This window comes from Trifolium pratense, linkage group LG3 (assembly GCF_020283565.1).
Source record: "Trifolium pratense cultivar HEN17-A07 linkage group LG3, ARS_RC_1.1, whole genome shotgun sequence".
Lineage (NCBI taxonomy): Eukaryota > Viridiplantae > Streptophyta > Magnoliopsida > Fabales > Fabaceae > Trifolium > Trifolium pratense.
The window spans coordinates 47,262,378-47,287,474 of NC_060061.1; the positions used below are offsets into that span (position 1 = coordinate 47,262,378).

General features: G+C 32.5%; 1 protein-coding gene, 4 long non-coding RNA genes and 1 pseudogene across 10 annotated transcripts; 2 read left to right on the forward strand and 4 right to left on the reverse strand.

Annotated features, from left to right (window-relative positions):
• Positions 1-265: 265 nt before the first annotated feature.
• LOC123917221 lies at positions 266-24,828 on the reverse strand. Of its 2 annotated transcripts, XR_006812410.1 has the most exons (4): positions 24,769-24,828; positions 804-872; positions 575-694; positions 266-386 (listed from the first exon to the last, which is right to left on the reverse strand). It is a non-coding gene; the product is annotated as an uncharacterized LOC123917221 (long non-coding RNA). The 2 variants fall into 2 exon arrangements; XR_006812409.1 differs by lacking the exon at positions 24,769-24,828 and having other exon boundaries at positions 804-1,584.
• On the forward strand, positions 3,010-22,954 carry LOC123917213 (receptor-like protein EIX2). Of its 2 annotated transcripts, XM_045968885.1 has the most exons (3): positions 3,010-3,386; positions 20,444-22,492; positions 22,648-22,954. In XM_045968885.1, the coding sequence occupies exons 1-2, from the start codon at positions 3,038-3,040 to the stop codon at positions 22,474-22,476; spliced, it is 2,382 nt and encodes a 793-aa protein (XP_045824841.1). In that variant the 5' UTR covers positions 3,010-3,037; the 3' UTR covers positions 22,477-22,492; positions 22,648-22,954. The 2 variants fall into 2 exon arrangements, with proteins under 2 accessions (XP_045824841.1, XP_045824840.1); XM_045968884.1 differs by lacking the exon at positions 3,010-3,386 and having other exon boundaries at positions 19,305-22,492.
• On the forward strand, positions 3,412-5,777 carry LOC123917218 (annotated as a pseudogene).
• Positions 7,473-8,226, reverse strand: LOC123917220. Of its 3 annotated transcripts, none has more exons than XR_006812408.1 (3): positions 8,140-8,226; positions 7,924-7,982; positions 7,473-7,731 (listed from the first exon to the last, which is right to left on the reverse strand). It is a non-coding gene; the product is annotated as an uncharacterized LOC123917220 (long non-coding RNA). The 3 variants fall into 3 exon arrangements; XR_006812406.1 differs by having other exon boundaries at positions 8,129-8,226; XR_006812407.1 differs by having other exon boundaries at positions 7,924-7,973; positions 8,129-8,220.
• Positions 8,393-10,277, reverse strand: LOC123917219. Of its 2 annotated transcripts, XR_006812405.1 has the most exons (5): positions 10,119-10,277; positions 9,483-9,535; positions 9,111-9,218; positions 8,774-8,875; positions 8,393-8,541 (listed from the first exon to the last, which is right to left on the reverse strand). It is a non-coding gene; the product is annotated as an uncharacterized LOC123917219 (long non-coding RNA). The 2 variants fall into 2 exon arrangements; XR_006812404.1 differs by lacking the exon at positions 10,119-10,277 and having other exon boundaries at positions 9,111-9,839.
• Positions 23,231-23,901, reverse strand: LOC123917222. Its single transcript, XR_006812411.1, has 3 exons — positions 23,833-23,901; positions 23,584-23,723; positions 23,231-23,395 (listed from the first exon to the last, which is right to left on the reverse strand). It is a non-coding gene; the product is annotated as an uncharacterized LOC123917222 (long non-coding RNA).
• Positions 24,829-25,097: the final 269 nt, after the last annotated feature.

Consider the following 25,097-nt stretch of genomic DNA (forward strand, 5'->3'; position numbering starts at 1 on the left):
GACGGCGGCGGCGGCGCGCGTGTAATATTCGACATTGTGTGTGATCTCCCTTTCTTACAAAAGTGGGTACCCCAAGGGCACACCCTTGGATTGCCACCTTGTGGTATATAAACACTACCAAGTGGTGTGATTTTTCCAATGTGGGACTCAAAGAGCCTTTTTTCAAATTCACACTACACATGGTTCTAACAAATGTGTTTACTTCAATACCAAGTTTCCTCTTATTCCTTCATCATGTTCCAACACAATATACAAAACAGCCGATCATTCTCAAGCATCTCATCCAAAATGCCATTGGAATTCTCCAACAAATTCACTTGAGCACGATCCATCCGGTTGACGTAGACATATATTCATATATTCAAGTTGCTGGATGCAAATAGTTCCTAGATGGTAACAGAAAAAAATATTTACACAAGCACTTGAAAGTTACATGAATATATTGACCAATTGAAAGTGATACTGAGAATGCATACATAACATAGCAAAACCAAGCTGTACTCAAAACCATGTAAAATTATAATTTAAGCAAATGATGATTATTATGTCAGAAATTGAGTGAAATTTTAATTACCTGATCATTATTTTCTTAGGCTTGTGCATCCTTTTCTCAGAATGCTTAGCAAGTTCTTCAGCCTTTCCTTGTAGCAACTTTGTCACTAGTAAACTTTTCCCATTTCTTCTCATGAAAAGCCTGAATAAATTTTCATCCTTCAAATTTCAAAAAATAATTCTACTCATATTTATTATATTACAAACTACGAACATGAAGAATTGAAATATAGAGAGAAAAGTGTAATAACCTTATAAAAAGGGACGACGTGTGAATGAGAGAGCATATTGATGAAAGCATACCCCATATTACAGTTATTCTGTAAGCATAACAGACATTAGGAAACAGAAATACCAAATGAAAACCTAATCAATTTGTCAATATCAATTTGGTAATGAGGGATGTATATGCCGCCACTTCTGTGATTTAAATTCCCTAATCCAACTGGACGAATCACGAGAAAAGGACTGTGATGAAGACCAGTGTATGTGTTTGGCAAACCCTTCCAATGAAGTTGTCCTAACTGAATTGGATGTCTTAGACAAGATGAAGAAGATCGTGGTCATGGATTCTCCTCGTTTTCATTTACCACAGAACAACGTGGTGGCTGCTTCTCATGTTCATTCTTTTTGCAGTGATATGGCTGCTTTTCATTTTGCATTCTTTTATTCATCCCACCAGAAGAAAGCAGTGATATGGCTGCTTCTCATGTTCATTCTTTTTGCTTACAGATGTAGTTTTGTTATCCATGCTAATCTTCTCCAAGCTACATGGATTTGATTCTAAACTGTTCCCATTCTGTTGCTTATATAAGACTGCAAAACAAACTAACAGAAATACTAATAGAAAAAACCAATCTAACTGACTAAACAGAAATAACTAACAGCCTAAAACCTTATCCTTTGGTTAAGTATTTATTTATGCTCAGACAAATCTTATACTCATGACATTTAGTTATGATAATTAATTACTTTAGTAGAAAGCTTAATTATGTTCTTGATAACTTACTTGGTCATAATTACTGTTTAAGGATCTTGAATTCTCAAATAAAATTCCATCTGTCTATAAAATTTAATCCATTCAAAGGAACTCCCTATTCTGTATTATGAAGAATTATTCCTCATTCAAGTAGAGGATGTTCTCAAGGAAGAACGAGTGGTCGTACAATCCAATAGAATATGAATAATATTCTATGCAGATTAGTTGTGGTTAGTTGGTCTCCAGATCTATGCAGCCAATTTTCAGTTAAAAGTCATCCTAACCTCGAGATAAAAATGCATGCGGTTCGGTTTGGTTCGGTTGATTTTTAAAAAGTCATCCAAACCAAACCAAACCAAACCAATGCGGTTTGGATCGGTTCGGTTGGTGCGGTTTAAAACATAACGATTGTACCGAACAATTTTAAGCATAAAAAAAAATAAAAAATTGAAGTTCCAAAATAACATTGTAGTACCAATAAAAATTATTTATCCAAAATAACATTATAGTAACTTACAATTTTAAATATATAAAAAAATTGAATTTTCAAAATAACATCACGGTACCGATAAAATTTGTTTATTTAAAATAACATTACAACACCAAAATAAAATTTCAGTACAAAAAATAAAAACAACTTGAAGTTCGATTAATTTGGTCGACTGACTTGGTAATTGGGCATGTATATTGGAATATAAATATATTTTCTTTTACGATATTGGAATATAAATATATAATAGTAACTTAATACGGTTTTTGCGGTTATCCGCGGTTTTTGCGGTTTGCGGTTTTGCGGTTTGCGGTTCAGTAAGAAAGCCATCCAAATACATCCAAACCAAATGCGGTTTTTGCGGTTTTCGGTTTGCTTTGGTTCGATTTGCGGTTTTACTTTTGGATTGGTTCGGATACGATCACCCCTAGTTACAATGGTAATAGAAAAGTTCTGCTATTTGATGATTGAAAATTAATTTGGAACAAAACCAAAAATAAACTCTCAAATGTCAGGTTTATATAATTATATTTCATTTTAATTTTTCCGTAAATATCTGTGATATATCATCACATACGTAGTTACTTTACTTAATTTTATTCTAAACATGTGTCACATTTCATTTTAATTTTAAATTGAATTAACCATTCAAAAACATATTTTTTAAAATTTGTGTCAAAATAACACATTTCTTCCTATATTGAAACTTGTACAAACCAAGCTGACATACTTTCTTATCACAGAATACAAAAATTCCAAATGTAAACCAAACATTTTACCATTAATAATAAATTACAAATAATTTGGCACCAAGTTTAAAACCTTAGGTTCAAAGAAATTCTATAATTCTAAGTCTTCATTTATTTTTCAAAGTCTTACATCTTCCTCTCTGATCCAAACAATCACTCATGATGACCATTCTTACTTTACAAATGCTACTTCTTTTGCTTCTACTTTTATCTTTAACCAAATTTCACAAATGCATCTTATTCTTTGATCCAAACAATCAATCATTCATGACCATTCTTACTTCACAAATGTCACTTCTTTTGCTTCTACTTTTATCTTTAACCACATTCCACAAAATCATGTCTAGCAATGAACACAGATTGGTTCAATGCAATGAGAAAGATCAAGAGGCGTTGTTAATCTTCAAAAAGGGAATCAATGATAGTATTGGTCAACTATCAACATGGTTAACTGAAAAAGATTGTTGTGCTTGGGAAGGAGTCCACTGCGACAACATTACTGGCAGAGTTACAGAACTTCATATTAGTCAATTGCAAGGTGAGATGAACTTGTCTATCCTCGAACTTGAGTTTCTTACTTACTTGGATTTGAGTGAGAATGAATTTGATGTGATAAATATTTCATCCACTCAACACAACATCACACATACATCTAACCTTTTCTACCTTGACTTATTCTCCCCCTTTGGTACTCTTCAGATGGAAAATCTTGATTGGCTTTCTCCACTTTCTTCATTGAAATATCTCAACCTTACTGGAATTGATCTTCATAAGGAAACCAATTGGTTTCGAGCAGTGAATACACTTTCTTCACTATTAGAGTTACACTTGAGTCATTGTAACCTCAACAACTTAATGTTCAACCCATCTATTGAGTATTTGAATTTGTCTTCACTTGTAACTCTTGATCTTTCTGAAAACAACTTCACCTCTCAGTCACCAAATTCGTTTTTTAATCTCACCAAAGATCTCACCTATCTTGATCTTCATTGGAGCAATATACATGGTGAGATACCATCGAGCTTGCTAAACCTTAAAAAATTGAGATTCCTTGATCTCTCTTCAAACCAACTACAAGGATCAATTCCAGATGGAATAGGCCAACTACCAAATATTCAACACCTTGATCTCTCTGTTAACCAACTAAAAGGATCCATTCCTTCAACTGCAGGAAACCTCTCATCGTTACATTACTTAGATATTGGTCTTAATAATTTCTCTGGTGAAATTTCAGAAAAAACTTTTTCCAAACTCTCTAATTTAAATTACATAGACTTAACAGGTTCTAATTTTATTGTATTCCAATTTGATTTGGATTGGGTTCCTCCTTTTCAACTCCATGACCTTAAATTGAGAAATACAAATCCAGGTCCAAATTTTCCATCTTGGATATATACACAGAAGTCATTGCAATTGCTCGACTTATCGAGCTCGGGAATTTCATTGGTAGTTACAAAAAAGTTTTCAATCCTTATAGAAAGAATCCCCTTACTTTTTTTGTCAAACAATTCGATGACTGGAGACATATCAAACCTAACACTAAAGTGGGAAACTTTATATTTGGATCACAATAATTTCACAGGTGGACTCCCAAACATACCGCCAAATGCCATTCAAGTTGATTTGTCTTACAACTCCTTCTCAGGATCAATACCACATAGTTGGAAGGATTTGAAAGATTTATATCATATTAACTTGTGGAGTAATAAGCTATCTGGTGAAGCTCTAGTGCACCTCTCTTATTGGACAAAACTGCAGATCTTGAACTTGGGAGAAAATGAATTTTCTGGAACCATACCAATCAATATGTCACCATACTTAGAGGTGATCATATTGAGAGCTAACCAATTCGAAGGGAATATTCCACAACAGATATTCAACCTCTCTAATTTGTTTCATTTGGACCTCGCAAATAACAAGCTTTCAGGATCTATACAGAATTCTGTCTACAACTTGACTCAAATGGTTGATCATTCTATAACAGATTTTATTACTTTTAGTTCAGTTGAGTTGTTTACAAAAGGACAAGAATATTATATGAGTATAATTCACAAATATAGAAAAACTATTGACCTTTCAGCTAATAACTTGTCTGGAGAAGTGCCATTGGAATTGTTTCAGCTTGTTCAACTTCAAACGTTAAACTTATCTCACAATAGCTTGATTGGAACAATACCAAATACAATTGGAGGCATGAAATATTTAGAATCTCTCGATCTCTCCAATAATAAGCTTTTTGGGTTATTTAAATTTATCTTGCAACAATTTTCATGGAAAAATCCCAATAGGAACTCAACTTCAAAGTTTTAATGTATCAAGCTACATTGGAAACCCAAACCTATGCGGATCTCCTCTCAATAATTGTACCATAGAAGAAGAAAATCACAAGTCTAGAGGGCATGAAGATGATGACTCTATAAGAGAATCATTGTATCTAGGCATGGGAGTTGGATTTGCAGCAGGTTTCTGGGGGATTTGTGGTTCTTTGTTTCTTATTAGGAAATGGAGGCATGCATACTTTAGGTTTGTTGATGGAGTGGGTGACAAGCTCTATGTAACTTTGATGGTAAAGTTAAATAGCTTTCGCAGAAATCGAGCTCCTGCTAACGAAGGTTAGTGAAACCTACTTCACAGTTTTGATGATCAGCCTAGAGTATTTAGCTTTACTTTTTTATTCTATGCATAACTTATATATCCACTTTATTTGCTACATATTTTATCAGGTGATTCATCAAGTGGCTGATCGATCCTGCAAATCATGGTTATAATTTTTTAAAAAGAGCCAAATTGTGATAACACTGTTGTTGCTGAATTCATCTTTATTCTTTCACTTGATGTAAGGTTTTTGTTCATTTTGTCAATTGTAATGTTTTTGTTCATTCAAAAACTATTGTTCATGTTATGTATCTGTCTTGTTTTTATTGGTTATTGGATATAATTTTCAACAAAACTTAGCTGCTTCAAACACTACATTGTGTAAAAACCAACATTGTCATATCTAAAATAAACTGAATTCGAACTCTACGTACCTGGTATCGTGGTACACGGTAGTTGTTCGATACTCTAGTTTTTCTCATTTGTTCGTTGCAAATGAAATTTGTGGCTTTCTCATATATTAATATAATCAGGTAGTTATCTTCCTATAAGAGAAAATATAGTAGTACAGTACTTGAAAAGAAAATGTATACCTTTCATCACAGCATTCTGATGATATAAAGAGAAACCAATTCCAATCTTTACAGATATGTACATTAACATTTTACATGAAACAAACAGTTAAGATGTTAGCTGTCCTATACCATATGTAACTAACGGCCAATCATGCTTCTCATCGAAATCGCGAATGGAACTCTCCAACAAATCACTTTAGCATGATTCATCGGTTTGACGTAGACATATATTCAAGTTGTTGGATGGAAATAGTTCTTAGATGGTAACAGAGATAAATATTTACACAAGCACATGAAAGATATATGTCAGAAATTGAATGAAATTTTAAGGCTTAATTACACTTTTAGTCCCTTATCTTTATTTTAGGTTTCAAGTTGGTTCCTTATCTTTTAAAAGTTTCAAGTTGGTCCTTATCTTTTCTGCATGTTTCATGTTGGTCCCTCCCGTCAAATTTTTCACTTTTTCCGTTAAATTTGGACATGTGTCATCTTTCCAAGTGTGGTTTCCGTTTTCCACGTGTCCAAATTTAACGGAAAAAGTGAAAAAATTGACGGGAGGGACCAACATGAAACCTGCAAAAAAGATAAGGGACTAACTTGAAACCTAAAATAAAGATAAGGGACCAAACGTGCAATTAAGCCATTAATTACCTGATCATTATTTTCTTAGGCTTGTGCATCCTTTTCTCAAAATACTTAGCAATTTCTTCAGCCTTTTCTTGAATCTGTCATGGACTCCTCAACTGCATTGTGACTGTGTATCTGGAAATGGCGTGTCTGTGACAAGTGAACTATGTATTTATGAATTGTATATTTGCGATTTGTGAGTCTGTGAAATCTGACAAGTGAATGTGTATATGAAGTCTCCTGTATGGATATGCTGTGTCTATTAAGTCTAACCACTTACTCAATCCTATACATTTCGACTGTCATTTTTTCTTTACCGTTTGTAGTCATTAATACATCAACGGCGATTCACCTTATCCGAACAGTAATTAATACATTACACTTCTACTAGAATGTCTTTGGTTGTCATTGTTGATTCCACAATTTTATATAACCAAACAACTAGCATAGATTGAAAATAGAGTGAGAAAAAAAACCACGATATCGCATATATCTTGAGTAACACTTCACTACAAGAAATTTGACATTTAGTGACGGCAAATGCCCGTAGCTAAAGATCACAAAACCGTTGGTATAGGCCAAAAAACCTACACCAACGGGCGTTTTGTTCCGTGGACTTTACTTCGCTGTACCCACGGAAATTTCCGTTGCAATAGCCTATAGCTACGGCAGTTTCAGTAGTTGGAAAAAATCATGGACCTATACCCACGGCCAATGACACCTATTGAATTTGCTATACCCACGGTGTTGTCCGTTGGTAAACTTTTGGATTTTTATTTTTTATTTTTTTTCTTCATATTTTTACTCAACAAATATATTTTTGCCCTATTTTTCTTAATAGTATTAAATATACACGACTGACTATATTTTTTGTATACATCACTATACTTATGAAACAAAACAAATAAAAAACTTCAATTATATTGAAAAAACAAATCTTACAAGCAAAATAGGTCAAAATGTCAACCTAAAGAGGATCATAATGTATTTAAAAATATACAACAAAGTCAGAACAATCTCAAAACAAAAGTTACAAGATATCATGTCAATTAAATTTTCAAATTACTATGTCAAAATCAAATTAGCTTTAATCTTCCACTCTTCCATCTTCTTTAGTGTTGTCTATACTTTGAGAATTTGTTTGGTTAGAGGAACTAGAACCCCCTGAAACATATTTTAAAAAAAGAATACAAGTTACAAACTGAACTTGATAAATATTTCCATAATATTGAATATGAACTCAAAGGGTAAAATATAATATATCCTAATAGATGGAACCTATTGACAATAAAAGGATACAATTCTATTTTTCAAAGACATCACAGAATCCTCAATGACATGTAAGTAGAATTATACCTAACATTTTTATGCTTGTTATTTGCAGTGTTTACTCTGAGACTAATACCCTGCATGTTCTTGTAAATTAAAAAGCAAGAACGAGTGACTAGATGTCTTAGGTATAATATGTTACAAACAAATGAACTGAAATATTATATAGCATATAGAATTAGGTACTGTAAACAAAAGAGTTATGTCATTGGTAAAATATTCAACTTATCACCTTGAACATACATGTATTGCAAGAAGGAAGTGACAATAAGTAATGTTCATTACAGCACCAGTAGCTTCCATGTGTGATTCAGTCATGGACATCCTGCAATCAATGGATAAAGAGGAAGTTAAATTAAATGAGACTTAAAGAGTAAACAAGTTTAAGTGGCAATAATACTAACTTAGACGTTTTAAGTAAAGTTAGCAAGTCTCTTTTATATAAAATGAATTTATTAACAGAACCCATAGTTCTACAGTAAGTAAGACTTGCCTCTTTTGAATTCACTTTTGAGTTTTTCAACCTTGTTGAATGATGACTTGAATCTACACTTGAACATGGTTATTTTATGTCTTCAAAAGAATCCATCAGTGCTTTTCATCTTAGCATTACCATGAGCTGATTTGGATGGGAGAGTAAGCCTCCTGTAAAATTAAAACATATACAACACAACCAATTATATAAATTTGTGAGATTGATGAGAAGATCAATAACTCTAAAAGACTAGTTAAACCATTTCATATTCTAGATCGGTGCATTGACAAAAATTATAACATAATTGATTGATAAGATAAATGAACTGATGCCAAGTTTGCAGTTCCTCCAAATGGCCTAAACTAAGGATGTAGCTGGAACATAAGCATTTGGACCAATTACCTCCAAATTGCTATGGGTATAGGGCAATTTTCTTGTAGTGTTCATTAGTGTTTGGATACTTGCAGAATTCGTTATATCAGAGATACTGGAAGCATTTGGAACCTATTGAAAATAAAAGAATACAAGTTACAAAGTATATCAACCAGAATATAATAAGAATTATGTAGAACTAATGGTATGTGCTCCACTAATGAGAATCACTTTGTTAAGAGTAGATTACTTCCTGCACCACAATTTTCAATTGCTTGGTAAGGATCCAATTTGTCTACATATTACAACAAATGCTTTTAAATATAAGCACATAATTATTTATCGAAACAAATTTGTGTACATTTACCTGCTTGGAGTTGAGAATTAATGAATGCTAACTTGATTTTGGCGACTATGCCCCTTTCTTGCTAATAGGAAATGCCAAGTTCTCCAATGTTAATTGACATTAATAAGCCTGCACAAAACTTATATATCATTTTTGTATAATTATTTAATACAAAGAGCTCATTTCCAAACAAGAAAACCAAATCAATTCATAAACTAGATAAAGAAATCCACCCATGATTCATGTATGTAATAGAAGAACAAACTAAATAGAGCCGAAAGATACGCCAATGGCTCACAAAACAAAATCGATAAAGCTTGCTGATTTCTAACAGTAATAATCGACCTGCAACACACAATGCAGGAACAGATACGCAGAGTAGATGTGTCATACCAGCAGAGAAGAAACGAACACCAGCTCCAAAAATCTGAACCTGTGAAAAAGATCTGACACAATGCAAGAGCGAGAATAAGGCCAAGGGATCATACTTATGAATTTCTAACCCAACATGGACAAAGATTTTGGATCCAAAAACCATTGGCTTAGAGAACCTAGAAACAAATAATCCCTAATTTTTCACATCTACATACTAGTAATTAGTAATCACTATATTTCATATCTACCAAAATCTAGAAAACCCAAAATCAAAATCCAGAAAGTATAAACAATTAACAACAACCTAGAAACCAAAAACCAACAAAGCGCCATTCAAATAGGACTAAATCTTGTCAGGTTTGAAATTGAGTCGAATATGAAAAACATACAAATATTAATAAAAAAAATTAACACCAAACTTCGAATTGAGCCAAGAACAGAGAAATTTAGTTTGGGATGAAACTAAAGCTAACCACAAATTTAAGGAACAACAAAGTCAATTAGGGTTTTTATATGGGATTTGAGGAAGAACACACAATTCAAATTAAAGCTAATGACAGATGTAAGGAGCGACAAAATCAATTGGGGATTTTATATGAGATTTGAGGAAAACACAATTGAAATTAAAGCTAAACACAATTGAGGAGAACTTACCTGGCGAAGAAAGCGATGGGAAAGAGCCGCGGGAAAGAGATGGGAAAGAGAGCGGCGGTCGACTCAGTGGGAGAGAGCGGCGGTCGATTCAGTGGGAGACCGAAGGATTAAGCGATGGGAAAGAGAATGTGATGATGTTAGGGTTTGAGATCCTTTGAGTTTTTTTTCTTATTATTTTCGGAAATCAAAATCAAAATAAGCAAAAGGTGTCCAGACCTATACCCACGGATAAGAGACACCTACACCTACGGCTAGAACTACTGTGGCTAAAGGTGTCCGTTGGTATATGGAATATTTCTTGTAGTGCTTCTCAGCAATTTCATTGAGAGGTTGCATCAGTCTTGGCAAATGTTGTTTCAACTTCAACCCTTGGATGTTGGGACTTCTAACCCTTGGATGTTTGGTCAGAGTTATTGAAGTCTTCCAAGTCTTCTTGTTTGGATGTTTCTGGTTTTTGTCTTGCTTCTTTTATACGCCAACAAGTCACTAACTAAGCAATCACACTCCCACTTCAAGACAAAAATTTTAAAACATGAGGTTCAAAGAAATTCCATAAATCTAGTGTTCATTTTTTTAAAAGTCTTTTTGTTTGGAGTTATTCTTTTTTCAAATAATCAACAAAGTCAACCATACAATATAGTCACAACAGTCATACATCCAAAATGACACTTCGACAAATAAATTTTACAGCAAATTTTAATGATAATTTTGATGGTTAATTATGTTGAGTCTGTTGGGAGCACCTGAAAAACAGCAGGGGTCTATGCTCTAGGGCCACAAAAGAGGGAGAGGACACATCTCAACTAAATTTTGTACAGCTTATATCAAATATTTTACCTATATAGTGGCTAATGACATTCATATTTAATGAGTTTTGACACTTTGTTATATCTATTTACTATGGAGGTCTTGGAGTAAAATATTTGGATTTTTTTTTTAATTTATTCTGTTAAGTAAACGGATTTTGATATGGACTGGTGCTGAATAGGTTGCTTCGTACGGAAGGTACAATTTGCGCAAGGGTGGATGTATTGAATCAATATAGGTCCTAGAGAAAAAATAGGCCCAAGATATATTGGTTAAGTTTAGGTGATTAATCATGTTCTTGGAAGAATCTAGAAGAATGATGAGTCATTGTTTAGTTTGTTAGGGTTAACCATGCTATATATAATGACATTGGGTGAATGTAAATGATCAAGCAAAATGAATGAAAGAAATTAGTTATTTTAGCTTAGTATAGTTTGTTAGTCTCTTTTAGCAATTATATCTTCAATTTATGAACAACTAAAAAGTTGTTCATAACAGTGGACTCTTCTTATGGCGCGATTTATGCTCAATCGGCAAGGAATATGATTATGAACCAAAATTGGCTTGCCTAATGTAATTCAAAGGGAGCCCGCTAACAGATAAAGTATTTTCTTCTGGATGGATTTTTGGATGGGGAACAACTGTTATGCCAACAGTTCCCTGATTTGTACATGTTAATAACGGACAGAGTCACAAGTCAAAACAGTTGCAGAAAAACGCTGCAGAGATGGTTTTTCGCAAGACGGAAGCTGGAACTGCAGCACTGGTTTTTAGCAGGTGTGCAGATGCGGAATATGTTGGTCGCCGGATTTATGCAGCCGATTTTCAGTTAAAAGCTGTTATTTGACGCCGCACAACCTGCTATCGGAACTTTATTTTGATCCAGATTTTGTTGCGGCTGTTCAGCAAGTTTGGAACACTTTAATTCTGTCAAAATTATGCGTTCGGGTGGAAAACAGAGTTAGTTTATATGTTACAATGGGTAATGGAAAAGTTTTCCTATTTAATGTTATATTTCATTTACATTTTTTCCATAAATATCTGTGATATATCATCACAAGGAGATGCTTTACTTTCTTATCACAGAATACAAAATTCCAAATGTAAAGCTAACATTTTACCAATAATAATAAATTACAAATAATTAGGCACCAAGTTTAAAACATGAGGTTCAAAGAAATTCTATAATTCTAAGTCTTCATTCTTTTTCAAAGTCTTTCTAACTATCTGTTCTCTGCTTTTGTCCAGATATGGTTAAACTATTGTCCTCGTACTTTCTTATTATCAAAACAATCACTCATGATGACCATTCTTACTTCACAAATGCCACTTCTTTTGTTTCTACTTTTATCTTTAACCACATTTTTCAAAACCATGTCTAGCAATGAACCCAGATTGGTTCAATGCAATGAGAAAGATAAAGAGACGTTGTTAATCTTCAAAAAATATTGTGTAATTGTGTTCATGCAAGTTGGTGTCTTTTTTCTTTTTTTTCTCTTTGTCTTTCTGAATTTCACCTAAATTGGATTTTTGAGTATTTCCTTGTGTGTACTCAATGATATAATTTTCTTTAAAGGTTTTAATTTGTATACACCGACGGTATAAAACTTTTTTTCACATACATCTAACAAAATCAAATATTGTGACTGATTGTGTCTGTTTTTTCTCTCAATTTCTTTTTCATTAAACATATCAGTTTTGTTACAATGCATTTTCAAATAGTCCTTTTATTTAACACAGTACATTTTTGGTGCATGAAGCAATGAGAAAGTTTTGTTACCATTCATTTTTGGTGCATATAGCCAATGAAAGTTTGTTACCTTTTGCTGGCAATGTACATACGGCTATTGGTGAAGAGTACCTAAAATGTTGAAGTACTCCTAAAATGGTGAAGTACTCTACATGGTACATACCAGAACCGGGTACGCGTAGGGTACTCGTATGGTACACAACGATCTGTACCCATTTTATTTGGTTGATGGGGATGGTGGATACAGCAAAAACATATCGACAATTGAAAACTCTAATAAAATATTTTGATTTGTATTATATTTTAATTATCTCTCACTTTTGATGAAAATAGTGGAGACGATTGAAAAAGTAAATCTCCAAATCATGATGGTAATAATTCATGCAAAAAACATGTTGCTAATTTTATATTTTAATTTTCTAAAACTACCGTACCCAGTAACCCAGGCAACATGAAGGAAACTTAATAAAATCTTCTTTCTATTATTTTATATATCACTTTAGCATATTAGCTAACATTCTTTTGTATTATATAACTGACTTCAAAATTCAGAGTCTTCCACTAGCCAAGTTTTATCATCTGCACTCCCATTACTCAATGGTAAAAGTAGGGCACACTCTCCGTCCCATAAGAAGAAAAAAGAAATACATTTATTAAGAAAAATAAAATATATTCGGTTATAATAAGACCTCTTTTACAAAAACATAAGAATTAAAAAAAGTTGTTTTGCCTTGTTAACAATATATTTTCTTTTTCCAAAATTACTCTTCAATTACTCCCTCCGGTCCTTATTATAAGAAACAATTTGGAAAAAACACACATACCAAGAAACCTTATCTTTCTTAATAAAAATTCTAAAATTTTACAATCTATTCCAAAATTAACCTTGGTGTATTAATTTATCCTTAGGGAATATATCACTCTAATTAATGCATAACTTTGGAATGGATACAATTTAATAAGGGTAAAAATGGAATTGTAAGAATAAATTTAATGATTGTTTCTTATAAAAAGGACCAAATTTTTTTTCCAAATTGTTTCTTATAAAAAGGACCGGAGGGAGTATTAAGAGAGAAATGGTGATCTTTTACTTTTCTTTATTTAATTAGGGGTATTTTGTGAAATATTATTTAATGCACATTGAACTTTAAAAAGGGTCTTATAAAATGGGACAAATTCTTTTTTGTAAAAATGTCTTATATATTGGGACAGAGGTAGTAATAATTTGAAGTATGACTTTTTGTGTTTTCTTTAAAATAAGTTTCATTAGAAGATGACAAAAGAATTTTATTGGTTATTTTTTTGTTTTGTTTTCACCACGAGTATATATCTGCCCCACTAGACCAGTTCTGACATCAAGTGATTTCAGCCCCCTCTCAATCACAGTAGCGGGGGATCGAACCGTGGTCCTACCTACCAAGTCCAGCGCCGATCACTACCGGATCAAATAACGATTAATATTTTTATTGGTTATTGATTATAGAAAAATAAAGAGAGAGTAAATTAAATGCAATTTGCAATAAATTTTATGAGAATAAATAAAAGTAAAATTTGAAAATTTTAAAAGTCAGTTGTTTTTGTATATAATTTGGGATAATAAAAAGTGATTTTTTTTATGGCCTGTTTTTTTTTTGGCTTTTTTTATAAATGATTTTTGTAGTGTATCGTATTTTTGTTAAAAAAAATTAACAAAGATATTTTTTATATAAGTTTCAAATGAAAAATCGGTTTAAATAGTTTATCGTATAGGAAAATGTTAAAGAGTGCATTACTATAGAATCTTCTTGGAATTTGTGCATTTAATGCTTTAAAATTATAAAATGTTACTCCCCCGACCATATTTATAAGAAAAAGTCAGCAAATTTTTTTGCCCTTAAATATAAGCAAAAACCACCAAAATTAACTTTATTTAATACTATTTTTTCAAAATTATCCTCATTACTTGTTCCACTTTTTAAGATGATTATAGAATTCTAATGTAAAATTAAAATATTATAAGGTCATTTTAGTAATTGTAATAGAACTTTTACATAAAATCAAGATAAAAAAATTATTTCTTAATAAGTGTGCGCGCAAATTGAAATATATGCTTATAAAAGAGACCAGATTCCAACATTAATTTACTTTTTAATTTCCTTTTTTTAACAAGTGTGCTGGGTGACCCTATCTTAAAATGTCGTTGAAGACCAAGCAAAAAGGAAGCTTTTTTCATGCTTTTCCATTAGCTTTTTAAGGCTTTTGGACATTTCTTGTTTGAATGTTTTTCGTTTTGTTCTTTCTTTTTTTATACGCCAAATTTCCAAGGGAAGTCACTAAGCAATCACACTCCTACTTTTAAGACAAATCTAAAACATGAGGTTCAAAGAAATTCCATAAATCTAAGTCTTCAATATTGCTTTTATAAGGCTTTTTGTTTGGAGTTATTTCTGAAATAATTGGAAATGGAGAGGATCCTAACTCCACTTGCATCACCATGTGCTATGTCGTGTAAAAACAAAAATTATGTATAGTGGATGACTTTGACTAATAAATATAATAATGTGTTGCGACTCATTCATCATACAGTCAAAGGTAATTCAAATATTACCAACAAAAATAAAGTATGGAAAATTGTGGCTAATGACATTCATATTAATTGTGTTCAATGAATGTTTAATGAGTTTTGACAGTTTGTTATATCTATTAACTAAGGATGTTGTTTTTTATTTTGAAAAAATTTCGAAATTGCTATTACTGTAAAAATATTATCGGCTGAGTCGCGGGTGAATATGCTTTCTTTAAGACGTTTCACGTTACTACTCAAAATTGTGCAGAGTAGACTATCAACCGTGAAGTCTCCAAGATAAAACAGTCATCACAATTTTTTTACCGAATTGTTACCGCACTGTAGAATTCGGGCAGAGATACACCCTTCTCTATTGATTCGATGAATCAATTCGATAATTGATACAAGAGTATCAATTCTCTATGGCTGCAAAGCCACTCGATGAAACAATAAAGAAGAAAGAAAGATTTTTTCGGTGAAGAAAAAGACTGCTATAGTGCTATTTATCGTATAATTGCAAAACCGAATTTAATATATCACCAAGACCCGAGTCCGGCCCTGCCCGAGCCGGCCAGACAGCGGCGTGCGTGATATTTGACAAGGAGTGCGTGGTAACCCGTTTACAAAACTAGGTACCCCTTGGGGTCCCCAAGGTGACATTTTTCAATATATAAACACTACTAAGGGTTGTGTTCCCTCCAATGTGGGACTTAAAATTCCTTTTTTCAAATTCACACTCCACTTAGTTCATAGCTTGTGTTTATACTCTACCAAGTTTCTTCCTTCAATTTCCAACAAAGGAGGTCTTGGAGTAAAATATTTGGATTTTTTCAATTTATATTCATGTTAAGTGAACGGATTTTGATATGGACTGGTGCTGAAATTGTTGCTTTGTTCGGAAGGCACACCTTGATAAGTAAGGTGGATTCTTTTTTATGGCACGATTTATGCTCAATCGGCAAGGAATGTGACTATGAACCAAATTGGCTTGGTAATGTAACTCAAAGAGAGACAGATAAAGTATTTTGTTCTGGATGGATTTTTGGACGGGGAATAACTGTTATGCCAACAGTTTCCTGATTTGTACATGTTAGTAACGGACAGATTTGTACATGATTGAAAAATGCTGAAGCAATGGTTAATTTTTCGCAAGATTGGAGCTGGGACTGGCAGAGGGAACTTAACCAGGAGGACCTGGTTTCTGCTGCAGATATGTTGGAGATTTTAGCAGGCGTGCAGATGCGAGACAGCGAGACAGATGTGGTTAGTTGGTCGCCAGATTTTTGCAGCCAATCTTCAGTTCAAAGCTGTTATTTGACGCCGCACAACCTGCTATCAGAATTTGATTTTGTTGCAGATTTTGTTGCGGCTGTTCAGCATGTTTGGAACACTTTAATTCCATCTAAATCAGCGTGTTTGGGTGGATATTGTTTCAAGATATATAACCAACACTTGTAAGACTGTGGAATAGAGGTGTGATCTGCGATGTGCAACAACAGAGTCGTGTTTTCTGTTTTAGCGACATTGAGACCGTTAGACAATGATTGAATTGTTAACAATAATTGAATTGTTAAAATAACACTTTTAAAACTCCAAGTTGAAATTGTAATATTGCTACTTTCGTATTTTCTTAACACAAGCTTTAAAATTTCATGTTTCTCCTATTTTTTCAAGTCTTGTCCTATTTGATGATTGAAAATTTGGAACAAAACCAAAAAGAAACTCTCTCAAATGCCAGGTTTATACAATTATATTCATTTAATTTTTTTCCATAACCTCGGCTGCCTTAATCCCTGCTGCAATCATGCTGCAACGTGTCCACCATTGGATTGAATTGGCGTGTAATATAATTGTGTGTAATGAAGTTGTAGACTCTGCCTCGCTTCATTCTTCTTTCAACCAGCCACACTGTTTTTTTGCCACGTTACATTATTTTATTTTTTTTTGTACTTATATTTTAGATTGTGGTATGCTCAATATTTTATTTTCGTTCAGCAACAGTTTAATCTGTTTCGGAAGTTAGTTCTAACATTAAGTGGTTTCATTCTCTTCCGATCGCAGTTGGGGATCGAACCGTGGTCCTCCCTACCAAGTTCAGTGTCAGTCATCACTGAACCAAATAACAATTATTATCGACATTTTATTTTTATACAAAACTAATTTAGAGACTCGTATGTGCGGGTTCGTTAATTTTTATTAAATATTTAAATTTGTTTATATTATAGTAGAAAATTCATTTAGAATAAATTATTCTAAAAAATTAAAAAATATTATTAAAATATAAGTGAAATTATTGTGTTCTTTCTTGTAAAACTTGTCAAATCAATAAAGGTTATACATTATGGGTTCGATCCCCGGCTCATTGTAAACAAAAAAGAAATTTATTTTATTAAATTTATTGTCCTGTGTATATTTTTAAATAAATTGTAGGGTTAAATATATTTTTAGTCCTTACATTTTACCCTATAGTCAATAATACTCCCTACATTTTTTCCGTTACTATTTTTAGTCCTCGCAGTTTAAATTTTAACAGAATGCTGACTTGCCACCTATTTTTATTTAAAAAAATAAAGGATTAAATACATTTTTGTCCTACATTTTACTCTATAGTCAAGAATAGTCCCTACATTTTTAATAAAAAAAGTGCCAAGTTAGCATTTTGTTAAAATTTTCTACTTTAATATAATAATAAATTTAAATATCGAATAAAAATTAATGGACCCGTACATATGGGTCTCTAAATTAGTATTATATAAAAATAAAATATTGAGCATACCACAAAGTCCACAATCTAAAGTATAAGTACAAAATAAATAAATAAATAAATAAATAAAAAGCATAATCTAAAGTGGCAAAAAAAAAAGTGTGGTTGAAAGATAAATTAAGCGAGGCAGTATACAATTTCATTGCACACAAATTACACGCCAATTCAATCCAATGGTGGACACCTTGCAGCATAGATTAACGCAGCCGAGGATCCGGATTGGTGAAGCTTTACTTAATTTTATTCTAAACTTCTATCATTTTTCATTTTAATTTTAAATTGAATAAACATTCAAAAACATATTTTTAAGATTTGAGTCAAAATAATACAACTCTTGTGTTATTTTAAAAGTCAGTTGTTTTTGTTTATAAATCATTTTTGTAGTGTATTGTATTTTTCTTATAAAAAAATTAACAAAGATATTTTCTTTATTAAAGCTTTTGGACACTTCTTTAATTATAAAAGTATTTCAAAATATATTATTGATGAAGTCTTCCAAGTCTTCTTGTTTGGATGTTTCTCGTTTTTTTCTTGCTTTTACAAAGTCTTTTTGTTTGGAGTTATTAGTTTTTTCAAACAATCAGCCCCACTTGCATCACCTTGCTATGCCGTGTAAAAACAAAAATTATGTATAGTGGATGACTTTGACTAATGAACATAATAATGTGTTGCAACTCATTCATTATACACTCAAGGTAATTCAAATATGGATTTTTCTAAACTGTGCAATATTAATATTGCACAGGATAGGATAAGCAATTTCGAGTTTTCAAAATAGCGTAAGGGTAATAATTGAGTATTAATTGTTTTGGCAAGTTTTAGGCAACAGTTTTGAGATGTTGCATAAACAAGTGTTCCCAAAGACAACAAATGTTGTAGTGTTATGGGCAATGTTGTAGTTGTTCTATTTGATGATAGAAAATTTGGAACAAAACCAAAAAGAAACTCTCTAAAATGTCAGGTTTATATAATTATATTTCATTTTAATTTTTTTCCATAAATATCTGTGATGCTTTACTTAAATTTATTCTAAACTTCTATCATATTTCATTTTTATTTTAGATTGAATTAACCATTCAAAAACACATTTTTTAAAATTTGTGTAAAAAAAACTTATACGAACCAACCTGATCTGGTTAAACTATTGTCCACATACGGTAACATGAAATAATAATTATTGTAATAGGAAATATGTATTAGGTTATTATTAATTTAATTTAAATATTAATTTTATATTATGTCAATTTACTTTTTTATTTCTTTTTAATAAGGCTTTAGCCTCATTTGGAAAGAAATCAATCAAATGTTTTATCAAACACGTTCTTCTCTAAAAAACTCTCATTTAATACTATGCATCTATGTTTGCATGATCTCTTTTTGGTAACGGATTTTATTCTAAATCATTATAATCCCTACTCTTAAGACTTGGATTTTATCGATTGGTCCCTAGAATCCACTTTATCCCTACACATACTTTCTTATTATAATCACACTAACATCTCATAACAAATCATACTTCCATCATCCTCTCTGAGCCAAACAATCACTCATGATGACAATTATCACTACACAAATGCCACTTCTTTTGCTTCTACTTTTATCTTTAACCACATTTCACAAATGCATGTCAATCAATGATCACAAATGGGTTCGATGCAATGAGAAAGATAAAGAGACATTATCAATCTTCAAAAAGGGAATCAATGATAGTTATGGTCAGCTATCAACATGGTCAACCGAAAAAGATTGTTGTGCATGGAAAGGAGTCTCCTGTGACAACATAACCAACAGAGTTACAAAACTTGATCTCAAATTACCACCTTACAGAACTTTGACAGGTGAAATCAATATGTGTATTCTAGAACTTGAGTTTCTCAGTTACTTGGATTTGAGCTTGAATGATTTTGATGTGATAAGTTTTACAACCATTCAACACAACATCACACATGCATCTAACCTTTTCTACCTTGACTTATCCAACAACTTTGTAGATAGAAGTAGTACTCTTCAGATGAATAATCTTGATTGGCTTTCTCCACATTCTTCATTGAAATATCTGAACCTTACTGGAATTGATCTTCATAAGGTAACCAATTGGCTTCAAGCTGTTAATACACTTCCTTCACTATTAGAGTTACAGTTGAGTCATTGTTACCTAAACAACTTCATCATCAACCCATCTATTCAGTATTTGAATTTGTCTTCACTTCTAACTCTTGATCTTTCTGTCAACGACATCACCTCTCAGTTACCAAATTGGTTTTTTAATCTCACCAAAGATCTCACTGAACTCATGCTTCAAGAAAACAATATACATGGTGAGATACCTTCAAGCTTGCTAAACCTTCAAAATCTGAGATACCTTGATCTCTCTTTTAACGAACTACAAGGATCACTTCCAGATGGAATAAGCCAACTACCAAATATTCAACACCTTGACCTTAACAGTAACATGTTAAGTTTTACAACCATTCAACACAACATCACACATGCATCTAACCTTTTCTACCTTGACTTATCCTCCACTGATCTTCAGATGGATAATCTTGATTGGCTTTCTCCACTTTCTTCTTTGAAATATCTCTACCTTAGTGGAATTGATCTTCATAAGGTAACCAATTGGCTTCAAGCTGTTAATACACTTCCTTCACTATTAGAGTTACAATTGAGTGAGTGTAACCTGAACAACTTCACCATCAACCCATCGATTGAGTATTTGAATTTGTCTTCACTTCTAACTCTTGATCTTTCTGAAAACAAATTCACCTCTCAGTTACCAAATTGGTTTTTTAATCTCACCAAAGATCTCACTGAACTCATGCTTCAAGAAAACAATATACATGGTGAGATACCTTCAAGCTTGCTAAACCTTCAAAATCTGAGATACCTTGATCTCTCTTTTAACAAACTACAAGGATCACTTCCAGATGGAATAAGCCAACTACCAAATATTCAACACCTTGATCTTAACAGTAACATGTTAAGTGGTTCCAATATTCCTTCAACTTTAGGAAACCTCTCATATTTAAATTACTTGTCCATTGGTCGTAATAATTTCTCAGGTGAAATTTCAGAAAATACTTTTTCCAAACTCTCTAATTTAGATTACCTAGAATTGACAAGTTCTAATTTTGTATTCCAATTTGATTTGGATTGGGTTCCTCCTTTTCAACTCAGTTATCTTTTCTTGAGTAATACAAATCAAGGTCCAAACTTTCCTTCTTGGATATATACACAGAAGTCACTGCAATATCTCGACTTATCGAGCTCGGGAATTTCATTGGTAGATAAAAACAAGTTTTCGAGCCTTATAGAAAGAATATCTGATTATCTTGATTTGTCAAACAATTCCTTGACTGGGGACATATCAAACCTAACACTAAAGGGTGAGTTGATTTTATATTTGTATCGCAATAATTTTACAGGAGGACTCCCAAACATATCACCGAATGTCGGTGATGTTGATTTTTCTTACAACTCCTTCTCAGGGTCAATTCCACATAGTTGGAAGAACTCGAAATATTTAGGATCCATTAATTTGTGGAATAATAAGCTATCTGGTGAAGTTCTGGAGCACGTCTCTGATTGGACACAATTGTGGTTCTTGAACTTGGGAGAAAATGAATTTTCAGGAACCATACCAATCAAGATGTCACAATTATTCTTGAACTTACATGTATTAATATTGAGAGCTAACCAATTTGAAGGGCCTATTCCAACACAATTATTCAATCAATCTTATTTGTTTCATTTAGACCTTGCACATAACAAACTTTCAGGATCTATGCCAGAGTGCATCTACAACTTGACTGCAATGGTTATTTTTAATGGGGAGGGCTCAATTTATGGTTCAATTGAGTTGTTTACAAAAGGTCAACAATATCATATTAAACTTTCCAAAATTAGGAAAACTATTGACCTATCAGCAAATAACTTGTCTGGAAAAGTGCCATTGGAATTATTTCAGCTTGTTCAACTTCAAACCTTAAACTTATCTCACAATAATTTCATTGGAACAATACCAAAGACAATTGGAGGCATGAAACATGTAGAATCTCTCGATCTCTCCAATAATAAGCTTTCTGGTGAAATTCCTCAGAGCATGGCTCTCTTAACCTTCTTGGAGGTTTTTAATTTATCTTGCAACAATTTTCATGGAAAAATCCCAATAGGAACTCAACTTCAAAGTTTTAATGCATCGAGCTACATTGGAAACCCAGACCTATGCGGAGCTCCTCTTAATAATTGTACCCCAAAAGAAGAAAATCCCAAAACTGCAACAACATATCCGGAGAATGAAGATGATGACTCCATACGAGAATCATTGTATCTAGGCATGGGAGTTGGATTTGCAGCAGGTTTCTGGGGAATTTGTGGTTCTTTGTTTCTTATTAGGAAATGGAGGCATGCATGCTTTCGGTTTGTTGATGGAGTGGGTGACAAGCTCTATGTAACTTTGATGGTAAAGTTAAATAGTTTTCGCAGAAATTGAGCTCCTGCTAGTGAAGGTTAGTTAGTGAAACCTACTTCACAATTTTATTTATCATAATTCATCTATGACTTGTTTCATAATTTATTTATTACTTGTTTCATTGATCAAAATATAGAGTATTTCGTTTTATTTTGTTATTCTATGCATAACTTTTGCAACTTGTTTTATCAGGTGATTCATCATGTGGCTGATTGATCCTGCAAATCATGGTTATGATTTTTCAAAAAGAGCCAAATTGTGATACCACTGTTGTTGCTGAATTTATCTTTCACTTTTTGTAATGTTTTTGTTCATTTTGTCAATTGTAATGTTTTTGTTCATTCAAAAACTATTGCTCATGTTATGTATCTGTCATCTTATTGGATATTGAAAATAATTTTTCAACAAAACTTAGCTGCCTCAAACTCTACATTGTGTAAAAAACCAATATTGTCATATCTTAAATAAACTGGATTCGAATTTGGCGGGCCGTTCCATATAGACTAAACTATTTTGACAGCTATAACTCTCCGTACCTGGTACCGGTGGTACATCGTAATATGTTCAGGTAGTTATTGCATTTCAAGATGACTCTAGCGATTAACATTTGACATTTCAAAAGAAACTTCAGTCTAACACATTCATATAAGAGAAAATATAGCATTCTGATGAAATGAAAATAAACCAGTTCAAATCTTTACAGATATGTATATTCAGATTTTGACTACATAAACACCTATGAAGTAGTTGTTAGCACTTAGCAGTACTGGACCATATGTAACGTGCCTGGGAACAATATACAAAACGGCCGATCATTCTCAAGCATCTCATTCTCATCCAAAATGCCATCGGAATTCTCCAACAAAATCACTTGAGCACGATCCATCCGGTTGACGTAGACATATATTCATATATTCAAGTTGCTGGATGGAAATAGTTCCTAGATGGTAACAGAAAGAAATATTTACACAAGCACTTGAAAGTTACATGAATATATTGACCAATTGAAAGTGATACTGAGAATGCATACATAACATAGAAAAACCAAGCTGTACTCAAAACCATGTAAAATTATAATTTAAGCAAATGATGATTATTATGTCAGAAATTGAGTGAAATTTTAATTACCTGATCATTATTTTCTTAGGCTTGTGCATCCTTTTCTCAAAATGCTTAGCAAGTTTTTCAGCCTTTCCTTGAATCTGTGCATAAGCAAGTGTAGCAACTTTGTCACTAGTAAACTTTTCCCATTTCTTCTCATGAAAAGCCTGCATAAATTTTCATCCTTCAAATTTCAAAAGAATAATTCTACTCATATTTCTTATATTACAAACTACGAACATGAAGATTGAAATATAGAGAGAAAAGTGTAATAACCTTATAAAAAGGGACTACGTGTAAATGAGAGAGCATATTGATGAAAGCATACCCCATATTACAGTTATTCTGTAAGCATAAACAAACATTAGGAAACAGAAATACCAAATGAAAACCTAATCAAGTCCCTAATTGCAAAAATATATAGCATACTTTTGAGTCCATTGGAAAGTAAATGAAGTCATAAATTCCATAAATCTTATGGTGATTGTCCTTAATTTCCGAAAGCAGCATCTCTGAAGTATACCTTAAAACCAATTGTCCTTACTTGTAAGGAATGTTTTGAATCATTAGAGTAGTTCTTGTATCTTCCCCACTTACGATATTGTCAATATCAATCTGGAAATGAAGAAGCTATGTTGTTGAGAGAAGCATGAGTGATGTATATGCCACCACTTCTGTGATTTAAATTCCCTAATCCAACTGGACGAATCATGAGAAAAGGACTGTGATGAAGACCAGTGTATGTGTTTGGCAAACCCTTCCATTGAAGTTGGCCTAACTGAATTGGATGTCTTAGACAAGATGAAGAAGATCGTGGTCATGGATTCTCCTCGTTTTCATTTACCACAGAAGAACGTGGTGGCTGATCTTTTTTTATTCATCCCACCAGAAGAACGTGCTTCTCATTTTCATTCTTTTTGCTTACAGATGTAGTTATGTTATCCATGCTCATCTTCTCCTAGCTCTATGGATTTGATTCTAAACTGTTCCCATTCTGCTACTTATATGAGACTGCAAAACAAACTAACAGAAATACTAACAGAAAAAACTAATCTAACTGACTAAACAGAAATAACTAACAGCCTAAAAACCTTATTCTTTGGTTAAGTATTTATTTATGCTCATACAAATCTTATACTCATGAGTCATGACATTTAGTTATGCTAATTAATTACTTTAGTAGCAAGCTTAATTATTTTCTTGATAACTTACTTGGTCATAATTACTGTTTAAGGATCTTGACTTCTCAAATAAAATTCCATCTGTCTATAGAATTTAATCCATTCAAAGGAACTCCCTATTCTGTATTATGAAGAATTATTCCTCATTCAAGTAGAGGATGTTCTCAAGGAAGAACGAGTGGTCGTACAATCCAATAGAATATGAATAATATTTTTGCTTAATTGACGATGTTTAGATCAGATGAATAATATATTCACTTCTGCTTTTTTTATGTAACCGCAACTGCAGCCACAACATCGCTGGTGCGGCGGGCTGCACAATTGCATTGCACCTCAGTTGTGGTGTGATTTTCAATCACA